Source organism: Triticum dicoccoides, chromosome 1A (assembly GCF_002162155.2).
Source record: "Triticum dicoccoides isolate Atlit2015 ecotype Zavitan chromosome 1A, WEW_v2.0, whole genome shotgun sequence".
Classification (NCBI taxonomy): Eukaryota; Viridiplantae; Streptophyta; class Magnoliopsida; order Poales; family Poaceae; genus Triticum; species Triticum dicoccoides.
In genome coordinates, this window is record NC_041380.1 from 259,745,708 (window position 1) to 259,764,804 (window position 19,097).

Consider the following 19,097-nt stretch of genomic DNA (forward strand, 5'->3'; position numbering starts at 1 on the left):
CGCCGCATCGGGAGTGTGCAGGCCAGTGGAAGTGTGGGCCGGCTCGCGTTAGTGGAATGGGGATGGTGGTCCAGAGGCTCCAAGTGAAAGCTTGCCCGACTCTTGCCGGACAGTAGCGGCGACACCTGTGGTGTCGCTCTTCTCCTTGGAGGCGTCGCCATGGATTCTTCTTCGACCTCTCCCATCCTTAGGGTAAGCTTTTTGAGGGAAATCCTAGACCAGTCCAGTCAAGCGACATGCGACATTCTCACGTTGTCTTCCTCCTTTGGGGCATCGCCTTGAAAATCTTGCTCCCATCCACGTTTCTTGGTGGGTTGGACGCACACGGTGTCGCGGCTGGTAGGTGGTCAACCGGAGATGCGTGGATCCCATGTGATGTATTGCGCGACAACGATGGCGATGAAGAGTGATGGTTTGGTCACAACAAGAACTTGGTAGTCGGCGCTTGTTCCAACATGTCCGACGGGTCTTTGTGTTGGTCTTCCGTTGCTGGAAGTCGGAGCTGACGTGTATTGTGTGGCAAGGATGACCTGCGTTGGGCAGTCCTATCATGAAGATCTTCATCGGCACGAGCTTTGCATATATCTTCTTCAGATCTCGTCATCAGAATCGGAGCTGACAGTCCTCTACGTGAAGAGTCAACTGTTTGGCATGTGCCGGCGTGGGCTTCGCGAAGCCACTGCGACCAGGCTTTCTTCGGTGAAGTCGGAGTTGCTGGCTCGAGGAGGAGTGATGACGATGACACTGGTGGACAACCTTGATTGCGGCTCTCTCTTTGGTGGTGTGTGCGCGCCTTGTGTTGGTAGCCAGGTTGGCTCGTATTGCCTCGAGGTTGTCGTGTTACTGCCGGAGAGGGTGTTTCTGCCGTTTTTGTTCAGTTTTGCGTTAATTAACATGACAATTCTCTTCTTCTTTATTAATGACATGAGCCAAAGCTTTTGCCTCCGCTTCGAAAAAAAGTTTCTCCACAATGTTCTTGCATTAAAAATCTGGCAACTTATGGATTTGTAGCCATATAGGCATATGAACAAAATCAACGTCCTCATCTCTGCTAAATCCGTCATGAGCAATGCTAGACTTACAGTCATTTTTCTACGGATGGGAGCTTACAGATGGAGGTGACATTATTAGATTAGGGACAGGAGGGCCCCATACCTAAAATCCAGGGGTTACTGATGAATTAGACTCTGCCAAGTCTGTCTGTAGGAGAGTTTCCATAAGTGCGGTCCATAAGTGGAGCATTTTTTATCCGCGTCATATGGGCACAACAAGACTACCTAGTTGTGGAATAGCCAAGGGCTCCATCCCTATGCGTTCCTAGTCTCCAAGGCAAAACGCCTGAACAATGAATCGATTGGGACCAACAGGCCGGAACTTTGACGCATCTGATGGCCTAGGGCCCGAAAGTCGGTGGTGGCGCGGTGGTAGTGACACGAGGTGGCAGCAACATCGCGAGGGCGGCAAGGCAGCAATGGTGGCAGGCAGGTGTTGAGGCGTAGCTGTGACGGCGTGGGGGAATGCACGGTGAAGTGTCAGGGTTTTTTCTAGCCCACCAACGTTTTAGAGGAAGGTCATCTTCCTAAACAAGAGGGGACTTGGGGCCGGTCGAGTTTATAGGATCTCTGAATATATTTCAGGTTTACAGGTTTTATTGTGGATGTTTGTTTTTGTCCAAACTTCCCCTAAATTTAGCTTTTTTATGAACAGGGGATCTATTGAAGTTGCTCTTAGAGCAGCTCGGTTCCTCTAAGAAACTTTCCGAACTAGTTTTACAGGATGTTCATAAATTTTAAGGGGAGTTTCATGAGAGCTACTTTGTCAGATCCCATAAACTTCTTCCCCTGAAATAGGTTTTCATTTTTAATTTTCATAAAACAGAACTAGAAAATGGCCTAGGGCTCACCAGTCAGTGACACACACGACAACCTCCAGCAAGGGAGGTGCGAGGTAGTCGGTGGCCGCTGGCGAGACACGTCGTGGTCATGCGGGACGGCGGTGGCATGACATGGCGGTGCGGCAAAGCATAGGCAGCGGTGGCGCCATGACGCGTCGGCGGGGCAGGCAGTGGCGGCACGGCGCATCGACACGGTTACATTGTCACCAAAATTTAGAGGACCCTGCAAATTTATTCCATGTTTACGGGATCTGTTGGAGATGTTTTTTTTGTTATTTTACAGATACATGACTTGTTGGAGATGTTTTTCTGTTATTTTACAGATACGGGATTTGTTGGAGTTGCTCTAACCAGAGATTTGACGATGCAGACCATTTTACTTGCTGCTGGCTCATAAAATCTAGCTTTCTGCAAAGGACTAATGCTGATTATCGAAACAGAATTAGTACTTCACATAGCATAATAGGAAGTTGAAGTGGACACAGATAGTCAGATACACAGATAGTTGGACATATCAATACACAAATAGTTCTGCAGTTTCGCAAACCACATGCAAGGGACAAACAGATAAATTTGGGTAACGGGTTCTGTAGTTGTCACATCCCTAGCTGCTGGTAGTGCTCTAGGCTAGCTTCATGTGTGCATCATGTCTATATTTTCGAAACTTGAACTGAGGAATTTTGGAAGCCTCAAAAACTTAAATAAAAGAGGGGCAAAAACCCTAGAAATCTCATTCATTGCTCCAAAAATGCCCTTCTTAAATGTTTGATAATTTTTGGTAAGGGTTCTGGTCCCAACCAAAATATTGAACATTTTTAAGGATTTATTTTTGGGACTTTGAATTTAAATCATTAGCTATTTGAATTTGAATTATATTCATATAACTAGAATATAATTTCAAATACCCCTGAAATATTTTATGAGCTTTTGGAAAAGTCCATATAGCAAAATAAAAATATTCAGAGGAGCTTTGGCATTGTTTGAATTATTTTAAATTCAAAACAGTGGCAAAAGAATTAAATAAAAATAAAACAAACAGAAATAAGAGAGAAAGACAGAAACCTCACCTGGGCTTTACCTGGCAGAAGAGGCCCAGCCCACCAGGGGCTGTGTGGTCTTCTTCCTCCTGCCAGGAGGACAGGCAGGTGCGTGGCGAGAGCGCTAGCGACACCGTGGCCTCCTCCCTGCCTGCCTCACGCCCTCGAGGCCCTTCTAGTGCCACGGAGACAGCCACGCCCCCCCCAGGCCTCTCACTCTCTCCCCGAGCTCCTCTCTTCCTCTGGCTCTCTCGCGCGCAGCCACCGAACACACCCGCCGCCGCCGACGAGCATCACCGCGGCCACCGTCCACCCCGTGCCTCTCCGATGAGTTCAGAGGAACCGCCATCGCCTTCTGCGTCTTCTACACCAACCCATTCGACCGCGGGAGCCCTGTAGCGTCTTCCCGGAGCTCGTCCCCAACCTTCGGCCGCCGACGAACTTTCGAGGATTCGCGAGCTCCAGCCCCTCCCCGGCCTCGCCGTTGCCTCTACCGGATCCGCTGTGAGCTCCTCTTCCATTTCCCCTCCTCCCCGCGCTCGTTCCCGCACGCTAGCCGCCCTTTTCACCGGGGCCGTGAGCTCCTCACCGCCGGCGATGACGCGGACAAGGCCAGAGACACCGGAGCTAGCTACCGAGCACGGCAACGTGCTCCACACCTCACCAGGAACCTAACTCACACACCAGCTTCCCCTCCCGTGCCCCCTAACGCCAACCCCGACCTCGCCCGAACTCCGGCCGCCGCTAAAGCTCGTCGCCGACCACTCTCCGGCCACTCCCCGGCCGCGCCACCACCCTGGTTGGATGCGGACGAGCGTCCGCATCCCGTAGTCATGCTCCGCGCGCCAAACGGCGCTCTGTAGGCCATTTCCGCAGCGCACCACCGCGTCGGGACTCGCCGGCGGCTAAACGCCGGCGACCGCTGACCGTTGACCGGCGTGGGTTAACCCACTGCCCGGTTTGACCCTCCCCTCTCTCTCACTGACGTGTGGGCCCCAGGCCATTAACTAAACCTAATTAGCCACTAACACTGACCAGTGGGCCCCGACCCCCCTAATCCTTTAATTAAGCAGATAACCCCCTGTTAACTAACTGTGACGCTGACATATGGGTCCCACAGGTCAGTTTGACCTGGACGGCGCCCGTTGACCTGCTGAGGTCAGCATGAGGTCATGCTGACGCAATAATTCCTTTCTGGGATTAAAATAAATTAGGAAATGATTTATAATTCCAGAAAATAGGTAAAACTTCAATAAATCATAGAAAATTAACCGTAACTCCAAATGAAATAATTTATATATGAAAAATTATCAGAAAAATTCAAGGAATCCATCCGTACCATTTTCATGCATGTTAGAACAACTTATAGCTGCTGTTTAGCACAAATCAATTAAATGGCATTTGAATAATCACATATGGAGTTTAAATTTGAATCTTGTATTCAAACCAACTTCATTTAATCTGTTGCTAGTTGCATTAGCTTGCCATGTCATGATCATGCATCATATTGTGCATTGCGTTGATTGTGTTCCCTTCTGTGTTGCCGGTATTTGTCCCCTCTCGATAGACGTGATACCGATGATGTGATCGTTGACACTGATGAAGACTCAATGTTATCTTCAGAAGTGCCAGGCAAGCAAAACCCCCTTGTTCATTCCGATAAAATCCCACTCTCTCGCTCCTGCTCTCTTTTACTGCATTAGGACAACAACGACATATTTGTTACTTGCTGCGGTAGCTGAACCCCTTTATCCTTTGCATGACCTGTCATTGCCACAGTAAATAGATGAAACCCACTAGCATGAGTAGGAGTTGTTTGAGCCCTGTTGTGCCTACTCATTCATGCTTGTTTGTCATGCCTGCTACTGCTTAGAGTTGTGTCAGGTCTGATTCATCCGGGATGAATCAGAGGTGTGTGAACATGTCCTACTGTGTGTGAGCTAAGTGTGTGAACACGATTTGGTAAAAGGTGTCGGTGAGAGGCCATGTAGGAGTACATGGTGGGTTGTCTCATTGAAGCCGTCCTTAAGAACTGAGTTCTGTGTTTGTGATCCATGACTCAGCTACTACCATACATTGGGCCCTGAAATATGACCCCGCTCGACTTCTTAATCACCCTTGTCCTCTGTCCAGGAGTTGCAAGTAGTTTCTGGTGTTTGTAGTATGCTGGAGGCCGTGGACAGCGCTGACCGTAGGGGTGGGTTGTGATGCGGTAGGCACGTGGCCGGGTAAACCGGGCACCCGTTTGGTGTCACGGAACCCTGTTCACATCGTTTGGGGCTGTGAGCGAAACTCCGGCCGGATCTCCTCATGGATGGAACCCGAATAGGCGATAAACCTGGACTAGAGACTTAGGTGTTTAGGTAGGTCGTGGTCTACACCCACGTCGGCTTTGGCTTGAAGTCTGCCGAGCACATGTCGTGTGCAGACGCTAAGTGGTGGAAACATGTATGAAGAAGTACACCCCTGCAGGGTTAATATCATCTATTCGAATAGCCGTGTCCGCGGTAAAGGACTTCTGGGTTGCTTATATCAGTTCATAGACAAGTGAAAGTGGATACTCTAAAATACGCAAGATAAGCGTGAGTGCTATGGATGGCGTTCTCATAGGGAGACGGGAGCGGATCCATAGTGGTGTATTGATATGGTGAATATGTGGACTCGTGTGCGCCACCTCAAAAGAGTTGTTGCAGTCGTAGTTTAGGATAGCCACCGAGTCAAAGCTGGCTTGCTGCAGTTAAACCCCACCACCCCTTTGTTGATAATGATGCATATGTAGTTAGTTCTGATGTAAGTCTTGCTGGGTACATTTGTACTCACGTTTGCCTATTTTATGTTTTTGCAGAGAGACTTCGGTCTCGCTAGTAGTTCCGCGTGGACTTCGACGTTTAGCTTGTTACCTCAGCTACGATCTTGTGCCTCGGCAGTATCTGATAGATAGTCAGGCTTCTCAGCCTTTTTCATTTATAGATGTCTGTACTCAGACATGATAGCTTCCGCTTGTGCTTTGACTTGTATGCTCTGATTGTTGGGTCATGAGACCCATGTTTGTAATATCTCGCTCCTCGGAGCCTATTGAATAAATTACTTGAGTCATAGAGTCATGTTGTGATGCCATGTTGTATTCGCACATATCGAGCATATTGTGTGTATGCTATTGAAATGCTTGGTATGTGTGGGATCTGACCATCTAGTTGTTTATCTTTAGTAGCCTCTCTTACCGGGAAATGTCTCCTAGTGTTTCCATTGAGCCTTGGTAGCTTGCTACTGCTCCGAAACACTTAGGCTGGCCGGCATGTGTCCTTCTTCGTTCCTGTGTCTGTCCCTTCGGGGAAATGTCACGCGATGAATACCGGAGTCCTGTTAGCCCGCTACAGCCCGGTTCACCGGAGTCCTGCTAGCCCAGTGCTACATCCTGGATTCACTCGCTGATGACCGACACGTTCGATGTTGAGTCATGGATGCATGTCCCTGTAAGTTTGTGTCACTTTGGGTTTACGACTAGCCATGTCAGCCCGGGCTCCTTACCATATGGATGCTAGCGACACTACCATATACGTGTGCCAAAAGACGCAAACGGTCCCGGGCAAAGGTAAGACGACACCCGTGTGAATACCGTGCGTGAGGCCGCAAAGTGATATGAGGTGTTACATGCTAGATCGATGTGGCATTGAGTCGGGGTCCTGACAGCGTTGGTATCAGAGCTTGACTGCCTGTAGGATTACCAAGCCAAACTGGTCGAAGTTGAGTCTAGAAATTCCTTAGTTATATAAGGGAATTGATTGTGGGATGGAACGTAAGGCTCTTTTTACTCCTTATACCTCATGGCCTTCTGATCTGAGTCATCATCTTCTCTTCTACGGGGATTAAGAACTAGGCTATCTCTTCTTTCTATTAGGATCACGTGTTACTAATCAGTGGACTTATAAGATTGTTGGATTTAAGCCTCTGTTCAGTTTTTACTGCTTCCGTATGTTAATTGTTGATCTCGAAACCGTGATATTGTGCTTCTGAGTGGTTATGCCACCATTTTTGTGAATGTCTCAAATCTTTCTGAGCATTTACTGCCGTTATGCTGTCCGAGTCATCCCAGGTTTCTAAGTAGTCTGATGCAATTGCAAATCCTTTCTTCCCGTTTCAATGTGCCCATGGGCCAGATTAATCACACTAATTGTTGATTTGAGGTATTCTATTGCCTTGACTTTTATGTTGGAGTTACTATTATGACCCTAGGTATTTAGGGAGTCACCTAGTAATCTAGCAACGTTTTGTGTTCCCAGTGTGAGATTCTGGCCTTTATTCTCGAAAGCATCCCGTGATGCTACTTAGTAGTAGGTATTCTACTCCTGGGTTCTGAACCCGAGATTCACTCTACCTACTTCATGTTGATAGTAATTGCTAGTGCCTTTAGGATATTAGTAACCTTTGCGATAGTCCTTGAAGTCCGTGGTATCTTCTTCTTCCAAATACCATGAACTACTTATGGCAGATGTTTATTGGATCAAAAAAAATCACAATTAGAGTACTCTTGAGGAGTTCTCCATTCATAAATCGTGACTCTGCCAGTTCTACCTTTCTGCATGGGTTATCCGGAAGAAATATGTTGAACTTGGTTCGACATACTAATCTATGCATCCACAACTCAGAAAGTTATATGTTCCTTTGAGTTGTTCTCTTTAGTTGCATTCTGACCCTCGTCTATCAATTGATAGTCAAGAGTATGCGTGCAATCGTTCATCGATACCTATTACCCTTGTGGTCCGTCAATCCATTCTATTCCTGAATGACTTGGAGAAACAAACTCCAGTACCTCATCCATATCTAGGATTGGGTCAAAGTAGTTGTATTCCGCAGATCAAATGCCAATCCAGCTTTTGGTTCTGTTCTACCTTGGAGTATTACCCCCTTTATGTCAGAATTGTCATGAGAACTGCACCAACTTTCATGAATTTTGACGTAGTAATACCTCTCACCATCATTGGTCATTCCTCGGCCATCGTGTTGATGCAACCGGAATACCGACAAATGAATTGTGATGTGTGAAATCAATACTCCCAGCAACCTCGTTGCTTGGTAGTTAAGGGACAATAATTTCATTCTTAGCGTGTTGGTTTTTGAATCATCCTTCTAAGACTGATCGTGCTACCTAGCCCTTATTTCGGTGCACCCTTCGATTGATGAGTTAGGATCTTGTCAAATCCTCACTCATTAGATCATATCGTCTCGCCCTCAAAAGCAAGATTGTTCTTGAGCTTAGTAACATACCGGTGGTTCGTGATTTTCCGAATATCTTCTCGGAAGTATTACCAGGTTGTCACCTGACTGCTATGTTGAGCTCGTGATCAAGTCGGGTTCTTGTGAACCACCCTTTCTCCAAGAATCTGTGATGGATATCCCGGAGCTAGTTGGTTAAGCTAGACAACAACTTGGAGAGTTGGAAGATAAAAGCTTGTCTGACTTAGTTCATGTTAAGGGATATCTTTCTGTGTATGTGTGTGTGTTGAAGAAAGATGATATCTTCATTAATTGGTCCTTGTGATCAGTTGTTGGACCTATTGTCTTACCCCATCTATAATTTGAGTATGGGCTATCATCCAATCAGACCAGAACCAACGATATTCGTAATGTTGTCTTACTCGTGGTTGATCCCTCGAGCATACACCATTATATCTTTTGGGTCTGACCAATGCTAACACTTGTTCTCTTAACTATGGAATTCCTTTTAAAGGGAAACCCGGAAGAATTGTTGTTGAGCCCATTGACAACATCCTTATCTCCTCCATGATTTTGTTGAACATTAAGCTAGTGTTGGAAACTTTTGAAAGCATTTTCTTCATGCTAGCTCATGAAGTATTTGTTGATGAAAGGAGTGACTTCCTTTTATACACGTGCATTTGGTGAAAGTTGCCGCCGTGAATTTGAGAAAGTTAGTTTTGCTTCCTCTGGAATCATCCCAAGTCAGTCATGCATACGTGCGAAGTATTCTGTGGTCTGGAGATTTGCAACCTCCATTCTATATGTATATCCTAGCACACCAAGCCACTGATTGAGTTGTTCAAAGATAAAGGAGTCTGTCCAAGGTGAACTCTTTGGACTTCCACGCGTGGAGACTTCGATGTCATTAATGATGGTTCCCCACCTGAACTCGGTAGTGTTTTATTATAAGACTACCACGTGGTCATGCTTGTCTGGGACAACGTGTTCACATGTTTGTAGCAGAACCAGCTCATGTTTTGGAGCTTGCTATCGTAGTTCATCTCCCGAGAATCCCGCAACGTCATCTCGTCGATTTGTGTTGCAAACTTTCATTTTTCTTCCTAGACTCGATGAGTCTGGAATATCCTGACACCAACCAGATCTGAATCTCAGGCAGATATGATGGTTTGGAACATTTCCCAAGAACTATAATATCGGTCCCTCGAAAACCGGTAAAGTGGATGTCGTGGCCAACACACCTAGCCGGAAGACCTGTTATTATAATATCTTGATTGAGGAAGTTGGCCACCTCCCCATAGGGATTTCGTAGGATTTACTCCCTAGTTGCCCCTATGGATTTTGAGATCCCGAAGTCCGACCTTTTTACTTGATGTTCTAGATATCAAACCATATCTATGAATGGGTTACGCTAGCATATCAAGGAGAACATTAGAAGCGGAGTGCTAAATGTCTCTCGGTCGATCGTCCAGATTTTGTTCCTTGGCTCACTAAGATGAAATCTGAGAAAGTGTTATCCTCCATCACCATTCATCATGGTAGCAAGTTGTGTTGCCAGGATCCTTGACACGGATGTTGGTAAAACCTTGATGATTATGGAATTGCTCAAGTTCTTGAGAGCACGCGCAAGTGCTAGGTTTGATCGTCGGCATTAACTATATAGCGCTCTCAGTTTCCTCGGTTATGCTATAACCATTCCAATAGTGGAATAACTCTCTACTGTTGGGTTCTTCCCTAGTTACCAGAATCATTCCCATCATTTGCATTTTGTTCCCAGCTTGCACCGCCAATGTGCCATTCTACCATGGGTCTCTTCCATTTCCGGTGATAAGCAAATTCATCCAGTACGTTGTCTTCAACAAGGTAATCCACATCATCCAAGTCTGAGTATGCCATTCTACCGACCCCCTCCAAATGATCGCTTGTGATTGCCTTAGGCTGGTTTAAAGAGTTTCAATGATCTCTGAATCAAAGGTAATTCTTTTTGCCACTTAAGGAAATAATCTACGAATCACCCTCCTCCAGGATGTTTCGTCGTGGTATCATAGCAACTCAACTCCTCGCTACGTTGACAATCGATTACCACCTTCTTAAGCGTGAAATTGTGGTCTACCTAGTGAACCTTCGTCATCTGCTTCACTCCATTCCTATGGATGTGTGCTCGTGTCTCAACCCGAGAGATGGTCCTATGTCTCGTTCCGTGAGTTGTTCGATCTTCGAGAAGATCGACCCTGCTAGAGTCTCCTTCTTTCCTCCATGTCATGTTGACAGGATTTTTCAAGGCAAGACTTCAAGACAATGATGGTGAATGAATCAACGTTCAACTGAAGTGCACCCTGGATCGTGAAGATTATACTAGTCTGCGTTACCCTTCACTTTACCCTACGCTTGAATCTCGAGACGAGATTCTTGTTTAGTGGGGGTGAGTTGTCACATCCCTAGCTGCTGGTAGTGCTCTAGGCTAGCTTCATGTGTGCATCATGTCTATATTTTCGAAACTTGAACTGAGGAATTTTGGAAGCCTCAAAAACTTAAATAAAAGAGGGGCAAAAACCCTAGAAATCTCATTCATTGCTCCAAAATGCTCTTCTTAAATGTTTGATAATTTTTGGTAAGGGTTCTGGTCCCAACCAAAATATTGAACATTTTTAAGGATTTATTTTTGGGACTTTGGATTTAATTCATTAGCTATTTGAATTTGAGTTATATTCATATAATTAGAATATAATTTCAAATACCCCTGAAATATTTTATAAGCTTTTGGAAAAGTCCATCTAGCAATATAAAATATTCAGAGGAGTTTTTGGCATTGTTTGAATTATTTTAAATTCAAAACAGTGGCAAAATAAATTAAATAAAACAAAACAGAACAGAAAAATATAAAACAGAACTTACCTGGACTTACCTGGCCTCACCCGTGCAGCCCACCAGAGCCGGCCCAGCTCCTGTGCTGGTCCAGCACTGTGCGGCCCAGCCCACCGTGGTCGCCACCGTCTTCAACCTCCTGCCAGTAGGCAGGAGGGCGTGTGCCCGACGCGCGCGCGCACGCTCCGGCCACCTCCTGCTTACCTGCTCGCCGCTGGAGGCACCCGAGGGAGCCACGCACTCCCCCTCGCCCCCTGCACCTCCCCTCTCTTCCCCTGGACCCCGTTCCCTCCTCTGCTTCCCTCCCGCGCACACCACCGAGCGGAGCTCGCCGTCATCGTCGCCGTACCCATGGCCACCGGCCACCCCTAGCCTCGCCGATGCACCCAGGAGCTCCGCCTCGACCCTCTCTTCCTTCCCACCGATCCACAGCCCTCCGGAAGCCCTGCATCGCCGCCATCGCCGTCGTCTTCTACCTCGGACCCGCCGGCCATCTTCGTCAAATTCGCCGGCTCCGGACCGTCCCCGACCTCGCCGAGCGTCCCCTCGTCATCGCCGTGAGTCACTGACCCTCTCCCCTAACTCAGCATGCTCCCCTCCATGCCGTAGCGCCGTTCCCCACGAGCACCGAAGCCACCGTCCGCCATTGCTGCTGCACGCATAGCCTCCGTGCTCCCCTGGCCTCACTGAGCTGCTCTTAGTGCTCCCCATGTCTAGCAGGTGCTGCCCAGCCTCTCCATTTGCTCACTGATGCACCGTAGCGACGCGCCCGAGCACCACCGAACACCATCGCTGCCAAAGCTCGTCGCCGGCATGAGTTCCGGCGACCCCACGACCTCCCACTCGGTCCTCTGGATGCGCGGGAGCAAGGGCCATCCCCTGGTGCCCTCAGCGCGCCAAACTGACGCCTCTAGCGCAAGTCCGGCGTGCCCCGCCGTGTTCTGTGGTCGCCGTCGGCTGGTCTCCGGCGTGCTGACGTGGCGTCGTCGTTAGGGGCTAATGACCCTGCTAACTAACCCTGTGACACTGACAGCAGGCCCCGTAGCGGGTCAAAGCCCGAGTCAACGCGGGATTAGCCCCTGTGTCACTGACGTGTGGACCCCACACGTCAGGTTTGACCCGAGCCGGCCCCTGTTGACTTGCTGACATCATGCCAACGTCATGCTGACGCAGTAATGTTTTCTGGATTTAATTTAATTCTGAAATTCCAGAAAATGAATATAAACTTCTAAAATTCATAGAAAATTAACCGTAACTCCAAATTAAATAATTTATATATGAAAAATTATCAGAAAAATTCAAGGAATCCATCTGTACCATTTTCATGCATGTTAGAACAACTTATAGCTGCTGTTTAGCACAAATCAAATAAAGGGCATTTAAATAATCACATATGGAGTTTGAATTTGAATCTTGTATTCAAACCAACTTCATTTAATCTGTTGCTAGTTGCATTGGCTCAAAACACATTCATATTGCCATGTCATGAGCATGCATCATATTGTGCATTGCATTGATTGTGTTCCTTTCTGTATTGCCGGTATTTGTCCCCTCTCGATAGACGTGATACCGATGATGTGATCGTTGACACTGATGAAGACTCAATGTTATCTTCAGAAGTGCCAGGCAAGCAAAACCCCCTTGTTCATTCCGATACAATCCTACTCTCTCGCTCCTGCTCTCTTTTACTGCATTAGGACAACACCGATTCATCTGTTACTTGCTGCGGTAGCTGAACCCCTTTATCCTCTGCATGACCTGTCATTCCACAGTAAATAGATGAAACCCACTAGCATGAGTAGGAGTTGTTTGAGCCCTGTTGTGCCTACTCATTCATGCTTGTTTGTCATGCCTGCTACTGCTTAGAGTTGAGTCAGGTCTGATTCATCGGGGATGAATCAGAGGCGTGTGAACATGTCCTACTGTGTGTGAGCTAAGTGTGTGAACACGATTTGGTAAAGGTAGCGGTGAGAGGCCATGTAGGAGTACATGGTGGGTTGTCTCATTGCAGCCGTCCTCAGGAACTGAGTTCTGTGTTTGTGATCCATGATTCAGCTACTACCATACATTGGGCCCTGAAATATGACCCCGCTCGACTTCTTATTCACCCTTGTCCTCTGTCCAGGAGTTGCAAGTAGTTTCTGGTGCTTGTAGTATGCTGGAGGCCGTGGACAGCGCTGACCGTAGGGGTGGGCTGTGATGCGGTAGGCACGTGGCCGGGTAAACCGGGCACCCGTTTGGTGTCACGGAACCCTGTTCACATCGTTTGGGGCTGTGAGCGAAACTCCGGCCGGATCTCCTCATGGATGGAACCCGAATAGGCGATAAACCTGGACTAGAGACTTAGGTGTTTAGGTAGGTCGTGGTCTACACCCACGTCGGCTTTGGCTTGAAGTCTGCCGAGCACATGTCGTGTGCAGACGCTAAGTGGTGGAAACATGTATGAAGAAGTACACCCCTGCAGGGTTAATATCATCTATTCGAATAGCCGTGTCCGCGGTAAAGGACTTCTGGGTTGCTTATATCAGTTCATAGACAAGTGAAAGTGGATACTCTAAAATACGCAAGATAAGCGTGAGTGCTATGGATGGCGTTCTCGTAGGGAGACGGGAGCGGATCCATAGTGGTGTATTGATATGGTGAATATGTGGACTCGTGTGCGCCACCTCAAAAGAGTTGCATGCAGTCGTAGTTTAGGATAGCCACCGAGTCAAAGCTGGCTTGCTGCAGTTAAACCCCACCACCCCTTTGTTGATAATGATGCATATGTAGTTAGTTCTGATGTAAGTCTTGCTGGGTACATTTGTACTCACGTTTGCCTATTTTATGTTTTTGCAGAGAGACTTCGGTCTCGCTAGTAGTTCCGCGTGGACTTCGACGTTTAGCTTGTTACCTCAGCTACAATCTTGTGCCTCAGCAGTATCTGATAGATAGTCAGGCTTCTCAACCTTTTTCATTTATAGATGTCTATACTCAGACATGATAGCTTCCGCTTGTGCTTTGACTTGTATGCTCTGATTGTTGGGTCATGAGACCCATGTTTGTAATATCTCGCTCCTCGGAGCCTATTGAATAAATTACTTGAGTCATAGAGTCATGTTGTGATGCCATGTTGTATTCGCACATATCGAGCATATTGTGTGTATGCTATTGAAATGCTTGGTATGTGTGGGATCTGACCATCTAGTTGTTTATCTTTAGTAGCCTCTCTTACCGGGAAATGTCTCCTAGTGTTTCCATTGAGCCTTGGTAGCTTGCTACTGCTCCGGAACACTTAGGCTGGCCGGCATGTGTCCTTCTTCGTTCCTGTGTCTGTCCCTTCGGGGAAATGTCACGCGATGAATACCGGAGTCCTGTTAGCCCGCTACAGCCCGGTTCACCGGAGTCCTGCTAGCCCAGTGCTACAGCCTGGATTCACTCGCTGATGACCGACACGTTCGATGTTGGGTCATGGATGCCTGTCCCTGTAAGTTTGTGCCACTTTGGGTTTACGACTAGCCATGTCAGCCCGGGCTCCTTACCATATGGATGCTAGCGACACTACCATATACGTGTGCCAAAAGACGCAAACGGTCCCGGGCAAAGGTAAGACGACACCCGTGTGAATACCGTGCGTGAGGCCGCAAAGTGATATGAGGTGTTACATGCTAGATCAATGTGGCATTGAGTCGGGGTCTTGACAGTAGTCCATAACCTCCAACGCACAAGAACCATCAAACATGTCCTTCTAAGAGGATATCCATCCTTTTGGTAACAAGTTTGGACCAAGCAACAGTAATCTCCACCTTAGAGTCACCAATCTCACATATACCTCGACTTACGTTGCAATATTCGGCCCTGAACTTGACACGACCTTGTCTAGCAATAGCATCACCAGACTGCGAGTAGGCTTGTATAACAAATTGCAGGCTTTCTTCCAGTTCTACAGAAACAACATGCCTTGACAGATCAAGGTAGCCACCTGTGCCCATTGGCATTTCTCCACCATCAGAAGAACGAGAATCAACCAACACAACTTGCCTGGCCAGGGAGTCCATAACTTCCTGTGGTGGTGAGGAGCACACAATCCGACCACCATATTCAAAAGGCCAAGGTCCGCCTTCAACAACACGGATACTTAAGATGGTAGCCTGGACTGTCTTTGCGAGTCGCTCCAAGCTTAACTCTACCGTGCAAAAGCAGTTGCTGAAGAGAGCGGTATCTAAACCTTCATGATAACCACCAGCATAAGTGCAGCAACGACTGATCAATGCTCTGTCGCTGGACCTTGTTGCACCCTTTACTTTCAGTTGGACTTCGAAGTCAACATGGTCCACAGCCACGATGGCATGGGACGGGCCAGTCAAGTGCAAAAATGGATCCTGCAAGGATCATAGTCATCATTGTCGCTGAATGCAATGAACAAGGACACATGCAACAAAAATGGAAAACCGAGAGAAATTTGGAATACGGTACATACCTCTGGAGTGAGTTTTTGACAGTCTTCCCTTCGCCTAAAGAAGAGAATGTTGCGGTTGTAGTCCATGGTGTCCCGGGCAGCAACAAGACCATACACATGGAGTGGTAACTTCAACTTTCCATCTGTTCCAACAATCTTTAAGGAGTAGATCTGCAAGGTGCTCACAGAGCGAGCGGCGTACGGGATCAGTCCCGGCGTGCAATGTGTAAAGTGCATAGGACTCACTGCGGCTGCGACACCAAATTAATCCCAAGTGTTAAGACATGTTCTATGAATAACTTATACAAGGAAAAAAGGAAGGGAAGAATCTGGTTGCCAAATAAGAGGAGAATGATTCGATGGATGTTCATGTTTACTTACTACTGTCTTCAAATTCACCACAGCATCCCCATGCGGATTCCCAGCCTTTACGTTTTCCAGAAAACAACCTGTCCTCCGTCTCCATCTCCTCTTTGTCTGATTTTGTGAATTCTGTCACCTCCTCCTCCTCCCCCTCCTCCTCAACCGCGTCCTGAAGTGAGAAGGGGGTCGGGTCTGTTCTGCAACAGCTCAATGCGTCCTTCTTATCCTGCTCCCACCTCAGGTCATCCTTTTCATTCTGCTCCCGGAACTCGCGAGAGCTGGCTTCCATCTTTAATAGCTCCGTACGAAATTTGTAATACATCCTTAAATTCTCCGCAGTCATCTTGCCCAACACCTTCTCACCCTCAAATTCGAGCATCTTGTAATATTTTCACAAGTTGGTCATACCATCCAACTCACTCTTATCATCAGAATCCAGCACCATCATATCCAACATCCTCGACGCATCTGAATCCGGTTTGCTTTTCTCCATGCTTGACATGCCTTCACTAATTGATTTGCCTTTGTCCATCATCCTCGACACATGCGTCTCGGCGCTTGATTGGCCATCATCCATGTACGCAGTCATCTGGTTGGAAAGGCAACTTATCAGATCTGCTCCCACAAAATGGTCACCCTCATCATCTGTCAACTGGCCATCATCAGCGATATGGTCAGTCAAATCTGTTATAGATACATTCACCTCTTCCTCTGTCCTCTGCTTCTCAAGACAGTGGGTGCTGGATTTGCCTTTGCCCATCTGATCAGTCATCTCCTCCTTGGTCCTCTGGTCCTCAGCGTTTTTGGACCGCCATCTGTTTATCAGCATTCATGCTATTATACAATATACTCTTGGAGATCCTCGATAAACTCTGCGCTGTGTTACACAGATCGGAGACATCGTAATAGGAGATGATGGGGACACTGATTTTCCTCAGAATAGATGCTATAGATGCCATCTCGTCACACAAAGCATCCGCCTGCTGCAATATATGACTGAATTGGCGGTTTAGGCGCACTCCCTCGTCCTCAATAACGTAGGGTGAATATACATGCTCGAAGTTGGATTTGAATCTGGAAGCTGATTTGTTATTCTCCGAGTCGATCTCCTTCTGGTCGTAGGGCTCGGGCAACTGCTCAGAGATGCAACTGACTTGGGAGGTCACACTATGCGTATCGGAGTTAGGCAGATCCACGCTCTCCTGATCGGCCATGATCTCCTTCTCAGCGACCCTCCGCACTGCATAAAACTTTTTGCGCCTCCGCGGCACTGTGCGTTTGACCTCCGTAACCAAGGATTTGCGCTCCCTTGCCAGCTTCTGGCACGCGATCTCGCTCCTCAGGGACGTGATCTTCCTCACGATCTCGGGATCGTAGGAAAGAACGTCAGATTGTTTCTTGATGAGCAAGTTCACCAGGGACGCAATCTCCATCCTCAGGATTCTTGCTTCGGAAACAACGACAGGCTGCTGATCCATCTCTTCCATCGCCATCTCAGGAGGCGGCCGAAACTCGACTCCGCCGCCGATGCCCGCCATCAATCTCTCTCCTTTTCTCTATTCAGATTCAGATTGCTAACCAGGCTCGCGTGTGGTATACTGGCCGCCGCCGCCGCCGCTTAAGCTAGGGTTTCTATAACAAACGAGGGTCGGATGCCTATATATTCCAGCCCCACGCTCAGCCCGGCCCAGAAAATTGCGTCGAACCGGCTCCACTCGTTCTTTTTTTTTGCCTCTTAGTTTTTTTAACTCTCTCCATTTCTTTTTACTTCACGGTTAATTTTCTATTTTTTAGTTTTTTTTACTTGTGTATTTTTTTAGTTTATACATTTTTTAACATCAGTACAGACACAAGCGCTCATATACACGCGCATACACTCACCTCTATGAACGCACACACGCACACCCTACCCCTATGAGCACCTCCGAAAGACTGAGCCGGCATATCATCTTGAAATTTACGAAGTCACCGTAGGCAACTCGTCGTCGATGGGAACGTCTCCTCCCACTGAATGCGCATCGCCGAAAATCCTGAAATAAATCCAGGAATAAATGTGAGCACCAGGATTTGAACCCTGGTGGGCTGGGAATACCACAGTCCCTCTAACCATCTAAAAGATTGACTTAACATCATAATTTAAAAAACTAAACCGGCAAATGAGGCTGTTGGTTCAGGTTTTTGTCGGTCGGGCCACCGGTTAATCGGTTCATTTGCGACAAAAAACCGAAATATTTAATTAGATTTTCCAAAAATTTAACCTCACATCAAATAAATACACATAATATTATATGTAAACCATTAATAAATTAAAAAGAGTTATTAAACTATTTGGTAATTGGGCATTTAGCATGCCCTGTCAGGTTAGATCTTTGATTCCTTGATGATGCGGCTTTTTTAATATATTTTTTTGTTTTTATTAAAGACTGGTATACCTTAAAAAATGAGCAAGGCCTCGGTTCTCGGCTTTTTCATTCGGACTGCCTGTCCAGCTTGATCTTTTTTAACTACTAGATGACCCGTTGCACTAATTGGCACAGAAACTAACTGCAACACGAAAGTTAAGGAAGTTATTTAAAGGATATTTTCAGAACTATTTTCAAATAATTGTGTAAATACTGTGTTTCTATTTTCCCTAGAGTCATTGATAGAACGCTATGTGAATGTTGGTGTTCTTTTGCTTGTATTCTGTTAGGTGGGTTGTCAAACTCTGTCGTGACTTCTCGCTGGTGCATTCTCTTGACCAAACACGTATTTTGGGATCTGAGTGCGGTTTTGGAGCGCTGCCAAGACCTTGAGACCCTTGCGGCCGGACGGATCACATGTTGTGTTGCCTGGCGCAGGACCATTGTGGTTGGTTGGACGACGTGTTCTACCATCTCTCTCGGCCTTTTACCCCTATTGCCTAGTCGACCAACATGTATGCTTCACATGCTCGTGAGTATGATCAACCATTGGCCTCAATTAGACAGAGAAGTTGATGCGGAGCATCCTTCCATCATCCCCATGGACTCTACACCGACACATCAAGCCCCACGTGAACCTATGACAAGAGCTAGAGCACGTGCTTTGGAAACCGAGGTCAACTCCTTCCTACTTAGCTTGCATATGGATACGAATGGAACATTGTTGCTACCTCACCAAGATACGCTATGTCTCATTAGGTACGAAGAGGAACACCACCAAGAGGCTCAGGAGCACCCCAAGGAGAAGAGGAACCACCCCAAGGCCACGTGGACCAAGACGGAGTGCAACAGCAGCAAAACTGGAAGTCCCAGGTGACCCCGTG

General features: G+C 47.2%; 1 protein-coding gene across 1 annotated transcript; it reads right to left on the reverse strand.

Moving 5' to 3' along the window:
• Nucleotides 1–2,374: 2,374 nt before the first annotated feature.
• LOC119268015 lies at nt 2,375–16,217 on the reverse strand. The gene is made up of 4 exons (XM_037549510.1): nt 15,830–16,217; nt 15,470–15,699; nt 14,697–15,371; nt 2,375–2,487 (listed from the first exon to the last, which is right to left on the reverse strand). Exons 1-3 carry the CDS (start codon nt 16,188–16,190, stop codon nt 14,724–14,726), a joined length of 1,239 nt encoding a protein of 412 aa, XP_037405407.1. The 5' UTR covers nt 16,191–16,217; the 3' UTR covers nt 2,375–2,487; nt 14,697–14,723.
• Between the last annotated feature and the right edge of the window lie 2,880 nt (nt 16,218–19,097).

Coding starts and splice junctions, on each gene's coding strand:
- LOC119268015 (XM_037549510.1), bottom strand. CDS start 16,190: ATGCTCGAATTTGAGGGTGAGAAGGTGTTGGGCAAGATGACTGCGGAG. Junction 15,700..15,829: donor TGGTGAATTTGAAGACAGTA/GTAAGTAAACAT, acceptor TTGGTGTCGCAG/CCGCAGTGAGTCCTATGCAC. Junction 15,372..15,469: donor GTCAAAAACTCACTCCAGAG/GTATGTACCGTA, acceptor TGATCCTTGCAG/GATCCATTTTTGCACTTGAC.